The 15,923-nt window shown below is 39.3% G+C and overlaps 1 protein-coding gene across 1 annotated transcript in view; it reads right to left on the reverse strand.

The window, feature by feature from the left end:
• Window positions 1-15,923, reverse strand: part of LOC136866853 (dynein axonemal heavy chain 1) — a 1,878,455-nt gene that overhangs the window by 1,506,979 nt on the left and 355,553 nt on the right. The window contains exon 7 of the mRNA XM_068226864.1: window positions 11,239-11,444. Coding sequence (XP_068082965.1) covers window positions 11,239-11,444 — 206 coding nt within the window. The remainder of the gene's footprint in view (window positions 1-11,238; window positions 11,445-15,923) is intronic.

The following is a 15,923-nucleotide window of genomic DNA, read 5'->3' on the forward strand; positions in this document are numbered from 1 at the left end:
TTTCATGCAATGTTGCCTTGAGTAGGCTTGGAAAACTGAGATCCTGTTAGCTTTTTTTTTTTCAATTTTGTGATTGTAACGAGTGCCTCTGGAAGGCTAGATATTGTATTATGGGAGCAAGTGCTCCATGAATTAGTGGGATTTCTGCCCTTGAGTAAGTTTGTGACTTTTTGTAAACTTGAGCGTGTAACTCAGGAAATGTAAAGCTAGGGGCTTAAAGTCTAAGGTGTTAAGATTCTGAATCTTGGATTTTTTACCAACCTTATTTAACGTTTGCTACTTGTAAAACTTGCCAATTTTGATGTCTGAAAATATAACCTTCACTTTAAGTTTTAAATTCTATTCTTGACATTGTAGTTAGACCCATGCATCCCGGCACCTTCTTTCACATCTGCGGCTTACAAATACCCCGGATCAATTATTATTATTATTATTATTATTATTATTATTATTATTATTATTATTATACGTGTTGTTAGTTCAATGGTCTGACACGAAAAGAGACCTTGCTCACTAGGATGTGCCCATACCTTCCTTTTCTACTTGTTTTAACGTCGTACTAATCCATCGAAGGCTTTCGGCGACGGAGGGATGGGAAAGGGCTGGGATTGAGAAGATAGCGGCCGTGGCCTTAATTAAAGGCAAAGCCCCAGCATTTGCCTGGTGTGAAATGCCGACGGTGGGATTCAAACCCACCATCTCCCGAATGCAAGTTCACAGCTGCGCGACCCTAACCACACGGCCAACGCGCTCGGCCGCATACAATTAGAACTAGTACATGAACTTGATATTGGTTTGCGCAGTCCTTGGCTTTTGACAAAACCCATTGTGCCATGGTGTCCATGGGATTTTCAACCCCCTGTCGTGCATGATCTGTGCGAGACTACACGACAGGCCCACCTCTCCATGATAAGAGGTGCCATTTAAAAGAAGGCGAGCATTTTGGGCAGGAAAAAAACAATGCGTCTTTTCGGACTATTCAGGGTTAATATTTAAGTTTTGACAGTTATTTGAAAAATTCTTGCAGCCAATATGTATCACCTCAAACCTGCATTTTAAATCATATGGATAGTGATCAATGCATTTAACCTTAAACTCATATTTTAAGTAAAGGGGTTAGGGTAAACATTTACACATTCGAAAGTGTGTTGGCCCGGCTCGTGTGTTTTGAAACTGGACTTTTTCTTGGAATTCCTGTGTTTTGAATGGCGAGTATTGTGAGATGCCACGGTTGAACTTAGTCATTTCACTAAACGGAAAGTTCTCTTAACTCTGTTCCAATGTAGACACGATCTGCGCATGCCTCTATGCACAGCTGTAGTAACGCCTCGGGCTAGACGACTTCAGTGCATAGTTAGAAAGAGAGAGAGATAATAAAGAAATATAGTTGGCAAACATCCGGCGCACAAGCGAGCTAATCGCAACGGAGAACGATTGGTGGAACTGTGAAGGAATTTCCGCTTGGTCACGAAGTCCACAGCCTTCAGATACCTACCTAGTAAACATAAGAGCTGTATCTCTCCCAACACTAACCTGGATGACTGCATGGCTATCTCAGAAAAGTACAAAACGGGAATGCAAAACGTGAAAGTACTGCGAGGTTCAAACCAGAATTCGGATCGCCTACCTCTCAAGGATCAAACTGAAATTCTTGCTCCAAAACACCAACGACAACCAAGAAGTAAGCCAGAGGTTGAATTTCTTCTATTTACTTGTCACAGGGTCCTCACTTCTATCTGCGTTATCTGCCCCCCCTTCATCAATATTCGTTCTTTTACGGCCGCGAAGGTACTGTATTTTCGAGGTCTAGGGAGGACTTCATTTTCACGCCCTTCGTGGCCATCCCCTTTTCTTGGCCGATAGCTTAATTTTTCGAAGTGTTGGATCTCTTCGAATTTTTCCCTATGATTAATGTTAATAAGGATGGTTGCCTAGTTGCATTTCCCCTTAAAACAGTAATCACAACCACCACCATCAGAGATTGAACAACGAAGATCTGATGAATAACTGGGACCAACTGAAAGAAGTTCAAGTCTAGACGGCCAATGGAATCGTTCCCCTAATAGGTATAAGGAAATGCGTGTGGAGAACTGAAGACTGAGACTATACAACAGACCAAAGACAAACAGCATGACTGAGATGGAACTCCAAGAAAACCAAGGAAAACTGGAAGAAATTCTTGGAACAAAGGAAGCTTATTCCCAAGATAATCCTAGGAATGAAATAATCCTTCACATATAACCAGGTGGCCCAGATTGAAGAGAGATTCACTAAAAGTATCTCCAGAGACTTTTACAGAACCTTCAAAGAGAATTCAGTGAATAACTTCCATCGAGCCTTCACTTCAGAGCATCGCAGAGCAGGTTGGTTTACAAGGACAAGGAACCTGGACAAGACTCCATCGTGGTGGAACTCTGGCAGTGTTCTGGTTGCAAGACAGTGAACAAGCTCGCTGAGATAACTCAGATCATCTGGAAATCTGTCCGGCTCCATGGCTAAATGGTTAGCATGCTGGCCTTTGGTCACAGGGGTCTCGGGTTCGATTCCCGGCAGGGTCGGGAAATTTAACCATCATTGGTTAATTTCGCTGGCACGAGGGCTGGCTGTTTGTGTCGTCTTCATCATCAATTCATTCTAATCATGACGCGCAGGTCGCCTACGGGAGTCAAATTGAAAGACCTGCACTTGGCGAGCCCATCATGTCCTTGGACACTCCTGGCACAAAAAATCCATACGCCATTTCATTTCATCTGGAAGTCTGATTTCCATCTGACTAGACCTCAACTTTGACACACCCTTTTCACAAGAAAGCAGATGTTAAAGATGCGAACAATATTAACAGATCTCTGTCCTCCCAATAACGTACAAGATCTTGTCTACGGTCACATTAACAAGGACAGGGAATGAAATCGACAGTCACCTGAGGGGAATACCAGGAAAGCTTCAGGAAGAGCCGATCCTGTGCTGAGCAAATCCTCAAACTTAAAGAGAACTAAACTACTCCAGGATTAGAAGCCGCAAGGTGATAGTCACCTTTGTTTATTTTAGGAAGGTCTACGACTCCGTGGACAGACAGACCCTTAGTAAATTTCTCCAGGAGCTAGGACTAGACAAAACCCGAAGAATCATTCTGCAAACCCTGACTGACACACACTCCAGGATTAAATTCAGAGGTGAAGTCTCGGAAATGTTCGAGATTAAATAGGGATCAGGCAAGGGATGGGCTTCCCCACCCCTCTTCAACTGCGTCATTGTGAGAGAATGGCGCAAGGAATTGGTCAGTTTGGACATCCAGAGGGGGGTCAATCAGGGTCACAACAGAGAATGCGAGTAGATTGTCTCGTCTTTGTAGATGGCATGACATTGGTCGTTGAATCTCTGAAAATAGCGACGATTCGGCGATCCAGTTTAATTGTCTTAGAAGACAAGCAACAAAAGTAAGACTCGAAGTGTGACTGTACAAGACCTAGTACCTGATCAATATATATATATATATATATATATATATATATATATATACAATTTGCTTTACGTCGCAGCGTCACAGAAAGGTTTTATGGCGAATTGAACTGTCTCCAAACACCTACAACAAGCGATGACTGTCACGACATCTGAAGCTAAAACACTACTCTACAGTCATCCGCCTGCAAGCTGTGTATGCAATGGAGTTTCTTGAAAACCGGAAGTCAAAGAGAAAGAGTTTTCAGAAAGATCCTATGCCTGGCAGTGGGAAATGGAATAATGGAGTCGTCATAATTCAGAACTCTACTCTCAGGAACAGACGCTCTCTTACTGTGCCAGGAAAAGCCGGGTAGCTTTCTATGGTCATACGGCAAGTTTGTCCACCTGTTCAACATCAAGCAAAGCAATGAAGTCCGTACCACCCGGCTGACAGAGACTGAGAAGGACATGAAAACTAGGCGTGAGAAACTTACGCGGGACTAGCTAGGGTACGTATAATAATAATAATAATAATAATAATAATAATAATAATAATAATAATAATAATAATAATAATAATAATAATTTCGTAATAATATTATAAATACAATTTTAGGGGTCCGTCGTCTGTAATATTTTTTATTTCCCCAAATTGTGATATATTTATCCGTTTCAGGTCAATTCAAGATCGTCTCGGTAGTTTTTAGCTTTCGTGTCTGTTTGTTTGTTTGGTTGGTTGGTTGTTTGTTCCACCATCACGGTCAAACTGCTAATAGATCTCGACCAAACCTCATATTTAGAGTATACTCATCCAGGATCAGGTTTTGATATGCATATCATTTAAAAAATCACTGAATAAACTGAGGGTTTATAGGAAGTCTAGAAAAGTTTTCTTTCGATTTTATCTGACACTATTGACCAAACTTCATATCTGGAGTCAATTCATCCAGGATCTACTTTCGATATGGATATCGTTTAAAAATCCCTTAATATACTGGGGGTTTATAGAAAGACAAAAAGAGTATTTTCCAATTTTTCTTTCACCCTATTGATTATATCTCGACCAAACTACATATTTAGAGTCTACTCATCCAAGCGCAGGTTTCGAAATGCATACCATTTAAAAATCACTGAATAGACTGCGGGTTTATACGAAGACCAGAGGAGATTTTTCCCATTTTCTCTTACTCTATTGATCATATCTCCAACGAACTTCATATTTAAAGTCTATTCATCCAGAAGCAAGTTTCCATATGAGAATCGTTTAAAAATCACTAAACAGACTGGGGGTTTTCGGGAAGACAAGAAGACATTTTTTTTCAATTTTATCTTACATTATTGGTTATATCTCGGCAAAACTTCATATCTAGCGTCTACTCATACAGTAGCAGATTTTTATATGCATATCATTTACAAATCACTGAATACATAAATTGGAGCATTATAAGAAGACCAGAAGAGGATTTTTTCAATTTTTTATTACACTTTTGATTATATGTAAAATCCGTAAAATCTATGTGAAAAACCCCTTCATTTTAAATAACTTTGTTAGGTGCATAGCCTAATTTCGCTTACTCTTCAAATGACGGAGAAAATGACTATTTTAAACGGGTTTCATTGCCTGCAGCCAGTGACAGACACCCTCGCAAACGTATAGTTATTTGAAGGCTACACAACAGAAGAAAATCAGAGGATGCATCATATTTCTCTCTGCTTTAAAATTACCCCCACCTTATGTAACTGAACACCCAGGTAATATGAGGTAGAGCTTTTACCTTTGGTGTCTGTCTGTCTGTCTGTCTGTCTGTCTGTCTGTCTGTCTGTCTGTCTGTCTGTCTGTCTGTCTGTCTGTCTGTCTGTCTGTCTGTCTGTCTGTCTGTCTGTTTGCATTTTCCTAAATGTGGAAAACTGCTGGTCTCATTCAATCGAAACTACGTATTTGGATTATACTCATTCAGGATTGTGTTTTCAGGTGCATATGCTGTCATGGTAATCACATGGAGTATGTATTTATAGGAAGATTATTCTCAAATATTTTCGTTAACATTAGATCTATCAAAAGACTGTATATAACAAACGTCTTAGAATAAGTTATTTCCGTTCCTTTATGCCATATATGTATTTATCGTACGACGGATAATAACGCAGGTGATTACGAAAAATTTGATTTTTTGTCCAAGTCCAGTGGGACATGTCGTGCATGTCACTTCCAGGTGGGCAACGGGAAAAACTAAAGAGCCGTTTTAGTCTTTTCGATAGGACAGATATTTTAATTTAATTTAATTTTTTGATTGCTAGAGGATTTTCATCCCAATTATAGCAGCATTCTTTGTGGTACACAGAGAACTTACAAATAATTATTACTTAATATTACATACCCTAACTTAAATCTATTCTAAACTAATCTTAATCTAATCCTGTTTTACTGAAAACTGAACTGCTTTCTAGACATTCTACATTGCCATAAGAACAAATTTTAACTACATAAATGAAAGTATCACAATTCATAACAATTACACAGTATACAGTCTACAGCATTAACATTTGGAAACACCAAAAAGATCAAAGAACAATACATTGCTTATTGTGACATTAACGGGAATATAAAGGCTGGCCGGTGTGATGCTCCATTCTGACTGTGGGCCTTTCTTGCTGTCATGAGTTCTTTTAAAAATATTGTTATCTTTGTAGTGAAATCAAGGGCATTATTTTTCCGAGATGCGCCGTTATAAATAGCCTACTACATAGTCTGTAAAGTGGTGAGTGTTAATGGGTAGATGTTCTAGCTTTTTTATTTGAAAATGTTAAATGAAATCTTGAATTTGTGCGTGGCACATGGAAATCCAGGAGGGAAAGGAATTCAGGATTATCAATTTGCGAATTTATTATTTTATATATGAACTTTGCCGCATCTTTCTGCCTTCGATCTTCTAAACTCTCCATTTCTAAATTTAACAAAAGCTCGTTGTTCGAAACCATTTGAGGATATTGAGATGTTCTTTTAAAATGTAAATATTTCAATTATTTCTTTTGCACCCTTTCAAGTTGATACACATGTATTTTGCACCTAGGGCTCCAAAGCACGCTCGCGTATTCCTGTTTTGACCTGACGAAGGTGTTGTACAGTACAACTTAATACACGTTCTTATGTTTTTAAATGGTTTCACATTTCTTATCACAAATCCTAAAGTTCTACATGCTTCAGTGACCACTTTCCGTACCTGAGGAGTGAAGATCACCGGTCTAATAATACTCCGAGGTCTTTCCATTCTGTTACGGCTCTCAGGTCATCGCACCCTAACTTGTAAGTGTAGAGGGAGGGCGCTTTACTTCGGGTGAACGACATGGACACACATTTTGGAATGTTTAAATATAATTTATTTTTTATCGCCTAGTCCGTTATGTTATTCAGGTCTAACTGGAGATGTTCATTGTCGCTAATTTTTGAAATGGCTTTGAAAACTTTGAAGTCGTCACCTTATAGTAGGCAATCAGAATAAATAACTCGATCAGGTAGATCATTTGTAAATGCGAGAAATATTAACGTTCCCAAATTAGACCCTTGAATTACTCCTGATTTTACCGCGTATTCTTTAAAATTAAATCTTCTATACGACACATATTGTTTCCTTCCACTCAGGTAGGAAGAGAAGAAACATAACAATGAATGAGAGAACCCTAAATTATTTAATTTATTTAAAAGTATTTCTTGATTAATTTTGTCGAAAGCTTTCTCAAAATCCATAAATATGACATCCATCTGATCGCCGCTCTCGAGAGCTGTGGATAACGATTGCGTGAAATTAACCAAATTTGTAACTGCAGATCGTTTTGAAAGGAACCCATGCTGTTTTTCTGATATTAAAGACCTTATGTGATTCGATATTCTAAGATATAGTACAAATTCTAAAATCAGCGTGGGGTCTCCTGATTTAAATATTGGGGATACTCTCGACACTTTCCATAAGGATGGAAATTTCGACGTTTTGAAAATTAAATTGTAAATGATCCATGCAACCGTAAATTACATAAGGTGGAATGTGATCTGGTCCCGCGGATGACTTTGGTTTAAATTTCTTCATCGCCATTTCAACCTCTTTTATGTTTATAGCGCTGATATTTAAACAGTTTGTATTAACACATTAATTGTTTGGACAAATATATTGCGCCGTGTCTGGAGCACATACAGAATAGAAGAAATTTGCAAATCCTTCTGCTATATTCTGATCGTTATCTAATATTTTATCCTCGTACTTGAATGCATTGTAATTACAATTATATTTTCCTTTATTTTTAACATAAGCCCCAAAATATTTTGTATTACCTGATATATCTTGTTCTACTGATGCTATATACCGTTTATAAGCTGATCTTATCGCCGACTTTACTTCCGACCTTAATATTTTAAATTGTCTATTCCAATATTCTGAAGTGTGCTTTCGTTTTCCGAAGTTTTTTTTTCTTATATTGTTTTTGTTATGTCATCCGTAAACCAAACCGGATACTTCCTAGACTTTGCCTTGCATGTTCGAGGACCGATACGTATACATTCGTGTAAAAGCAGTCTACTGCATTATCGACAACAGTGCAGTCATATAACCAAACCAAACCCCATGGCACTAGAGCCCTAGAGGGGCCTTGGTCTACCAAGCGACCACTGCTCAGCCCGAAGGCCTGCAGATTACGAGCTGTCATGTGGTCAGCACGGCGAATCCTCTCGCCCGTTATTCTTGGCTTTCTAGACCGGGCCCGCTATCTCACCATCAGATAGCTCCTCAATTCTAATCACGTAGGCTGAGGGGACCTCGAACCAGCCCTCAGGTCCAGGTAAAAATCCCTGACCTGGCCGGGAATCGAACCCGGGGCCTCCGGGTAAGAGGCAGGCACCCTACCCCTACACCACAGGGCCGGCCTGCATTCGTATAATGCTCCCCAATTTATACTTCCTAGCTCAGTGTACAGACGTTCAAAGTCAGCTCTCCTGAAATTGTAAGCTGTTTGGGAGACTCCATGGCCTTTTCTACGATCTGACGTGACCTGGAGTTCTATTTAAAGGGCGGGGTGGTGAGCGTCCTCAGACAGCATGGGATCATCTCTCTTTATGCATGCTACATTTGTTACCGACCGACTAATTAACACTAAATCCAAAGTTCTATCATTACAATTTGGAAGCCAAATTGTATACGTTCATGAAATTTCTAAGCTCCTGTGTTTATCTATTTAAATTTAGATCTGTTTTGTTATTATATATTGATCGTATGTTAAAATCTCCGGCATTTATTATATTGCTGTCGTGGATCTCATAGTGAGATTCCAAACATCCAAATACCTCCGAATATATCTCTAACTTTGAAGAAGGTGGCACGTAAACACCGCAAACATACCAGCCTATCCCTTGAACGAGTAATTTTAGAAGCAATCCTTCGAAACCTCTCGTTACTTGCTCAACTTTCAAGACAGATAATCCGCTCTTGACTGCCGTGAGGATACCACTTTCTCTCCCCGTCCCGTACCCTGGTTCTATCGGCTCTGTACACTCTGTACTGCCCACTGTTGACCTCTCTGTCATACACACTAGAGTCAAGCCAGCTTTCACTTAAGATAAAAATGTCTATATTACTACATAATAGGTTCTCATTGAATATATCTAATTTTGTTTTCAGTCCACGAACATTTTGATAATAAATTATTAGTTCTTTTTTTATCGTCGCCCGCTAAATCTTTTTCCAGATCATCAACATTATTAATAGCAACAATACGAGAACCCTGATTTTTACACATTTTTATTGTTCCATTTTTTTTACCCATAAGAAAGCATAATCCTTTTCTCTTCTCTTCTGACGTGCAGCTGCCAGCAATTTCCTCCTCTCCGGAGCCAGACTCTCGTTGACATATACCGTGTTGTCTCCAGGTAGCCCAAGGTGTCTTGTGTTTAGATTCCTCTTCACTCTACGACGTTCTATGAAGCTGTCTTTATCAAAACTCCTCACAAACTTCACAATAATTGCACTGTGCTCTTGATTCGGTTGCTTTGGTAGACCTGGCATGCATCCATCATACTGTCCGTCACTTCCATGTCAAGAGCCTTTCCTACCTGTTTCACAGTCTCGAGCACATTCTCATTCCTACACTCCGGAACACCTTGTATTTCAAGGGTGTTCCGTCTTGAATACTGTTCTGACTCCGTTACGCGATTCTCTAAATCCTTCACCCTAGAGCGCAATCGAGCATTTTCCTGTGTAAGAGACTCAGTCTGAGCCAAACATTGAGCTATGTCATTCTGCTGATTTTTTAGTAGACGCACATTGTCATCCAGTTTATCATTGCATGCATTCAGTGAATTCCGCAGGTCAGTTTCTCTCTGGCGCTGTTCTAATTTATTGGCTTGTACTTCTTCCCGTAACTTATTTAAAAGTTCAATCACATCACTTACCGAATACCTTAGTTTTTTAGAGTCGCAATCTTTACAGTTCCAGCCAATGTTCTTTCCATCAGCACCGGCGCACTTTACGTGATACCAGTTTTTACATTCACCACACTGTACTCTTTCTGCTTTCCCAAGCTCTTTCTTGCACTCCGCGTATTTATGTTGAAATGAGAGCCCCTGTATTTATTTTGGAAGATTATTATCAGTTTATCCCGCTTCAGAACAGTCCACTTGATTTTTAGAACACACAACTAGATTTAAAACACGTTACTGTTTGTTATACAGCCCAACTTCCTTTTACACTAGCTATATACCCAAATTATCAGGAGCTCGACTTTCGCGTGCTACTCACTCTGCCGCCATAATTCGGTAATCCATAATTACTTGCGCTGATTAAGGGAGGGAGCATCAAAATCAGAGCACCACGCCAGTGGTCAGAGATATAATATGCAACCTGAGAACTATGGAGAATTTCGTACAACTTCGGACCAGAAACTGTACCGTACAATAAATTCGGAAATCGTCATTACTCTCTCCCGACTCTGTTCAGCTTCATCACGTTACTGTCTCCCGCTTTCATACGAAAAAATAGTTTTAACATTTCGCATTAAACGTGTAAATAGAGCCATGTTACTTCGCATAAATTCCTGAAGGTAACATGTAATCCACTGTATAATAATTTCGTGTGGCTATTTCTAGCCGAGTTCAGCCCTTGTAAGGCGGACCCTCCGATGAGGGTGGGCGGCATCTGCCATGTATAGGGAACTGCGTGTTACTGTGGTGGAGGATAGTGTTATGTGTGGTGTGTGAGTTGCAGGGATGTTGGGGACAGCACAAACACCCAGCCCCCGGGCCATTGGAATTAACCAATGGAGGTTAAAATCGCCGACCCGGCCGGGAATCGAACCCGGGACCCTCTGAACCGAAGGCCAGTTCGCTGACCATTCAGCCAAGGAGTCGGACTAATCCACTGTAAATTCCCTTGCGAAGAACGGGTACAATTGCCTTTTCTGACATAGCATTCTGTGGGCCCAGTTGAGTGTCTAAGCAGATCCTGGAATACTACGTTACCGAGGCAGCTGGCTGCGTGGTTGGGTCACGTACCTGTGAGCTTGCAATAAGGAGATGATGGGTTCGAACCCCAATTTCGGGTGCCGATAAAGATGGTTTTCCATAGTTTCCCATTTATTTAAGCACATAGTTGCTTTCTTCCCGGCTCCAGCCGTGTCTTATCGTCCCCACAAGATCTGTCTGAGTTGGCGTAACGTAAGACAATAGCAAAACAGAGAAGAAAGAAAACACGAACAATACTACTTTGCAAGTTTTACCACTAATCGTTTAAGGAAGGTTGTACTATATAAGCCACTCACCTGTGTTTGGTTGGCTGTTGTTCGCGCAGAGAAGGAAATGAAGTCGCAGATGAACTTTTTGTGCATACCGCGACTAAGTTTGGAGGAGATTGTAACGGTTTTACAAGTTCCTGTGGGCCCAATACATAGCACTTGATGTTCTGTGGACACAAGCATTCCCAGGATCTCTGCATTGCGAACATTATCAATTGTTGGAACCTCGATATCTGTAAGAGGAAGAAATAGGAAACTCAGATTTTCTATGACTAGATGCTAGATGAGTTTTTGTACAACTGCTGCAGTAATGTCGGCTAGTGGAGATGTGTGGCACCACGAGAAACAGAGGACACTTCAAATAACATCAGTCAGTCAGTCAGTCAGTCAGTCAGTCAGTCAGTCAGTCAGTGCTATTTTATATTTTTAGGATCTTGGGTAATTTCAGATGACCGCCAGTCATACGGCATATTTATATTAAACATTCTAAATTGTATAGGGGATACTGGTTCATGAGATACTGTGAAAAGTTGCTAAAATATCAAAACTTTGCATAGGATGATTACATCCCGTACCATCGATATCGCATAATTAGAGATGGTAGATTTAAAATATTTAGTCTAAGAATTTATTTTATGTATTAAATATAACATTTGTTCGCGTTTTACGATGGAAGTGATGTTTTCTAATGGATAATTGGTTGTTCAAATATCAACGGACCAACTGCTGGATTGTTTACACTTTCCAATTTAAATTCAAGAAAATAATTAAAGGAATATAAAGAACTAACGTGCAATTGTGAACAATAACAAACAGGTAAATTGAAGTGGATCAGCTTACTCATAAAGTATAGCCTACAGACATGCATCTAATGAACAGTATTCAAGGCAATACATTATTTTATCATTTGTACACAAATACTGAATAACACAACATGAAGAACAATGAAAAGCAGGATGTGGAGGCGAAATTAATGGAAATGAAGGCAACATACCTGAAGACTCTTGAGAGCATTATCATGGGGAGCTAAACTCCGACACTACCAGACAGTTGTAAGACAAGTTTTATATGCATCAGAAACACTGAACTTGAGAAATAAATCTTCAAAACGAGAACTGGAGAGACTAGATCGAAGGATAGGGAGAAAGATCTTAGGACCCATTAAAAAGGAAGGAAGCTCAGATGAAATGAGGAAGTGCATAAGAAGGGCATAGCAACGGGCATCATCACGAAAAGGAGGCTCACTTTCGTCGGTCATGTGTTCCCTATGTCTGACAGCAGACTGACAAAACAGTTCCTAAAACAAGTTTGGAATCTCAAAGGAAAACCCAGATGGAACCAAGGAGTAGTTGATCATTTGAGGCTGAGCGGGATAACGGAGCAAGATGTCCTATATAGACGCAACCTTAAACAAAAATAGTCCACGATTGGAGGGTACCTGAAGATTAGGTCAAACCAGCGAAACGACTTCCTTGGTCAGAGGGCAGAGGAAACGCCCACAATAGGAGAATGAAGGACATGAGGGCAAAGATCCGTAAACATGGTTGGAAACATAAATAAACGTGGTGCAATGAAGCCATAACAATGTTAAAAAACACAAAATGATACTTACGTTTTCCCTTTTGGCCTAACATTCAGTAAAAATGTCACTATTCAAGTTAATACGTGAACTTAAACACTCACTGAAGTTTAAAAAACAACATTGCCAGCATTATGATTTAAAGTGAATTCAAAGTATAAATACACGCAGCGCATACACATCGTGGGTATTATTTTTATACACGAGAATGTCTCACAAAAATCCATTTTCGCTCTTATTCGGTATTGCGGAAAAATACGTTCCATATTTTAAAGTAAATTTCACATTTTTTAGCAGACCACAAAGATGCATTCAATTACTCTTATATCATTTGTCCACTTTTAAATCTTAACGTGATTGTCAAAATGTACCATAACGAAGATTAACATAACAGCTTTTTGTACATGAGGAGATTGCAAGTTATAAATTTCATATTAGAACCCGTATTGTCAAAGTATCAACTTGTGAAAATTTAGATTCGAAACATAAATAAACGTGGTGCAATGAAGCCATAACAATGTTAAAAAACACAAAATATTTCAATGATACTTACGTTTTCCCTGTAATTGTATTGTAAAGGTGGAATTATAAAATCTAAATTTTCACAATTTGATACATGAGGAGATGTCAAGATAAATAACAAGGTCGTATTGTTGTGAAATAGATCTCCTGCCCATATATATGTATTAAGAAATAACAGAATGGATTCGATTATGAATAACCTGCATACATTGGAGATATGAATCAGATATTTTCAAACAGGTCTACTATCTTTACTGTTGTATTTTTTCTTTGTTTATCTTCCTTTATACAACCGTCTAATAAACTCATTTTAATATTTAACGATAATCCCGTAATATTTCGATGGCTAAATTGCAAAAACTCGGATCTCTACTTTTTTCACATTTTTAGACTTTTACACTGTTTAATCTCTCGTATCTAACACTGTCAATGTGAAAAATCTTGGAAAATGCAAAATATTTCATGGGCCCGAAAATTCAATATTTCATAACCTAGTATTACACGCATTATTTAAATGCGCAAGGAAAAAATCCCTATCCCAAAGGCCAATATGATACGAGATTTTAACACGTGCAGACAATGTGAAAAACCTCGTAAACTATCAGCTCCGGTAATACGAGGTTTTGACACATGACCCTTAACTTCCTGTCTACTCGATACGTGGTTAGAAACAGAAGAGAGTAAACTGATTATTTAACAATGGTATCATATTATTTCATTACCACAGTTGGTTTCTCGATTGGCATAACCGTAGGGCAGGTACGGTGGCATCTTGAGAAACTGACTGCTAAGCTTAAAAGCCGTAACAACTTGCTGGCTAGAGTAGCTGGTACTGCATGGGGCGCAGATGCATGCACACTGCGAACAACTGCTCTAGTTATAGTATATTCACCAGCAGAATATTGCTCCTCTGTATGGCTCCATAGCTCCCACAATCGTCTGGCTGATGTCCAACTGCACCGCACAATGAGAATTATATCTGGTACATTGCGCTCTACTCCTGTTCAATGGCTGCAATTATTGAGCAACATTCAGCCTCCTCACATCAGACGGCATAGCGCCCTTATTAGATTGTGGACCAGGATAGCGAAGAACAGTTACCTCTCAATACATCAGGATACAGACGAAAATGCCGTAATGAGACTCAAGTCACGGAAACCTGCCTGGAAGACGGCAAAGGAATGAGTTAATTCACATTTCAAGCCTGATGAAATATGGAAACATGAATGGTCTCGATTACGCCCTCATGACATTGTCAATATCAGGGATCCAACTACAAAGTTGCCTGGGTTCAACCTTCCTCCCTCCACCTGGACGACACTCAACAGGATATGCTGCGGAGTAGGAAGAAGTGCTTCTGCTCTGCATCAGTGGGGCTGGAAAGACTCTCCAGCTTGTGACTGTCGTGCTGAAGTGCAAACCATCCTGCACATTCTAAAGGATTTCCCTCTGCGAGCTTTTGCTGGTTCCATCGGGGACATTCACCGAGTAACCCCTGAGGCACTCTCTTGGCTGGAAGAGCTGGACATTCGTCTCTAAGAGAGTGAAACAGTCAGCAGTCTTTTGTTTTGGATGTTTCCCTCCAATTATTGCTCTCCATCAACGCATCTGAACAATAGGGAACATGCATGATCCGGGGTGTTAATTAAAAATATGCTAATCTGATTCAAACTTTCATGCAGAATTCAAAAATGTAATCAGAATGTACAAATAATAACTCCAAGCGTGATAAAAATCTACGAAAATGTCACGTCACGCAAGCACGCGATCTCATTGGTCTGACGTCATCGTACAGGTTGACTGAATTAGCAGACGAAGTAACACATAGTGTGCTGTGAGAAGCAGGATACACTTCGCGTATTTCTACTTTACATTAGTGTCTAGTATGGTTAAATTCGAGGTCTATACATTGGATAATAATCTGAGTGGTATATTTTAGACTTAAAATGAATCCTGCGCAGACAGTGAGGCAGAAAACTTATAAATGGTGTAGAGTTCCTATGTGCAATAGCACATCGCATACCATACCAAACAAATTGTTTATAAATGTTCCAAAGACGCTAAAACTAGGGAGAAATGGATTTTGGCAGGCCGGAGAAATGCTGGTGATATATCGGAAAAGTCTACAGTTTATTTTTTATTTTTGAAGATTTTAACGTAAGATGAATTTGTTTGAATTTTCAAATCACTTTTCCATGTCAGCTGTTCTAGTGGTAAAACTTTAAATTTTAATGTATGATGCTTTATTTAAATGCTTCAATTACATCTTGGAATATGAAAGTAAAAAACAGTGCATTAAATAATGCTGATTATTAAAGTATTCTCCAAACCTAACCTATGTTTTGGGTGATCCATGTCAAGATAATAAATCAAAGGGGTTATGAACCATTTTGACAGCTCTAATTCTACCAATATATCTTGGCATGGGACAGTTATGTATGTCTTTATTGAAGAGCTTAATTGGTAAAGAAATTTAGGCTATATCTAAATACTCTATAATGTAACAAAGAATAGGCGTGTACATCATGAAAGGAAACAACGTGAATTTAACAAATGTATAACTCTACACAAAAACAATGCTTGTCTGTTGGGGTCTTATAAGTTAACAATG

Source organism: Anabrus simplex, chromosome 3 (genome assembly GCF_040414725.1).
Source record: "Anabrus simplex isolate iqAnaSimp1 chromosome 3, ASM4041472v1, whole genome shotgun sequence".
Taxonomy (NCBI): domain Eukaryota; kingdom Metazoa; phylum Arthropoda; class Insecta; order Orthoptera; family Tettigoniidae; genus Anabrus; species Anabrus simplex.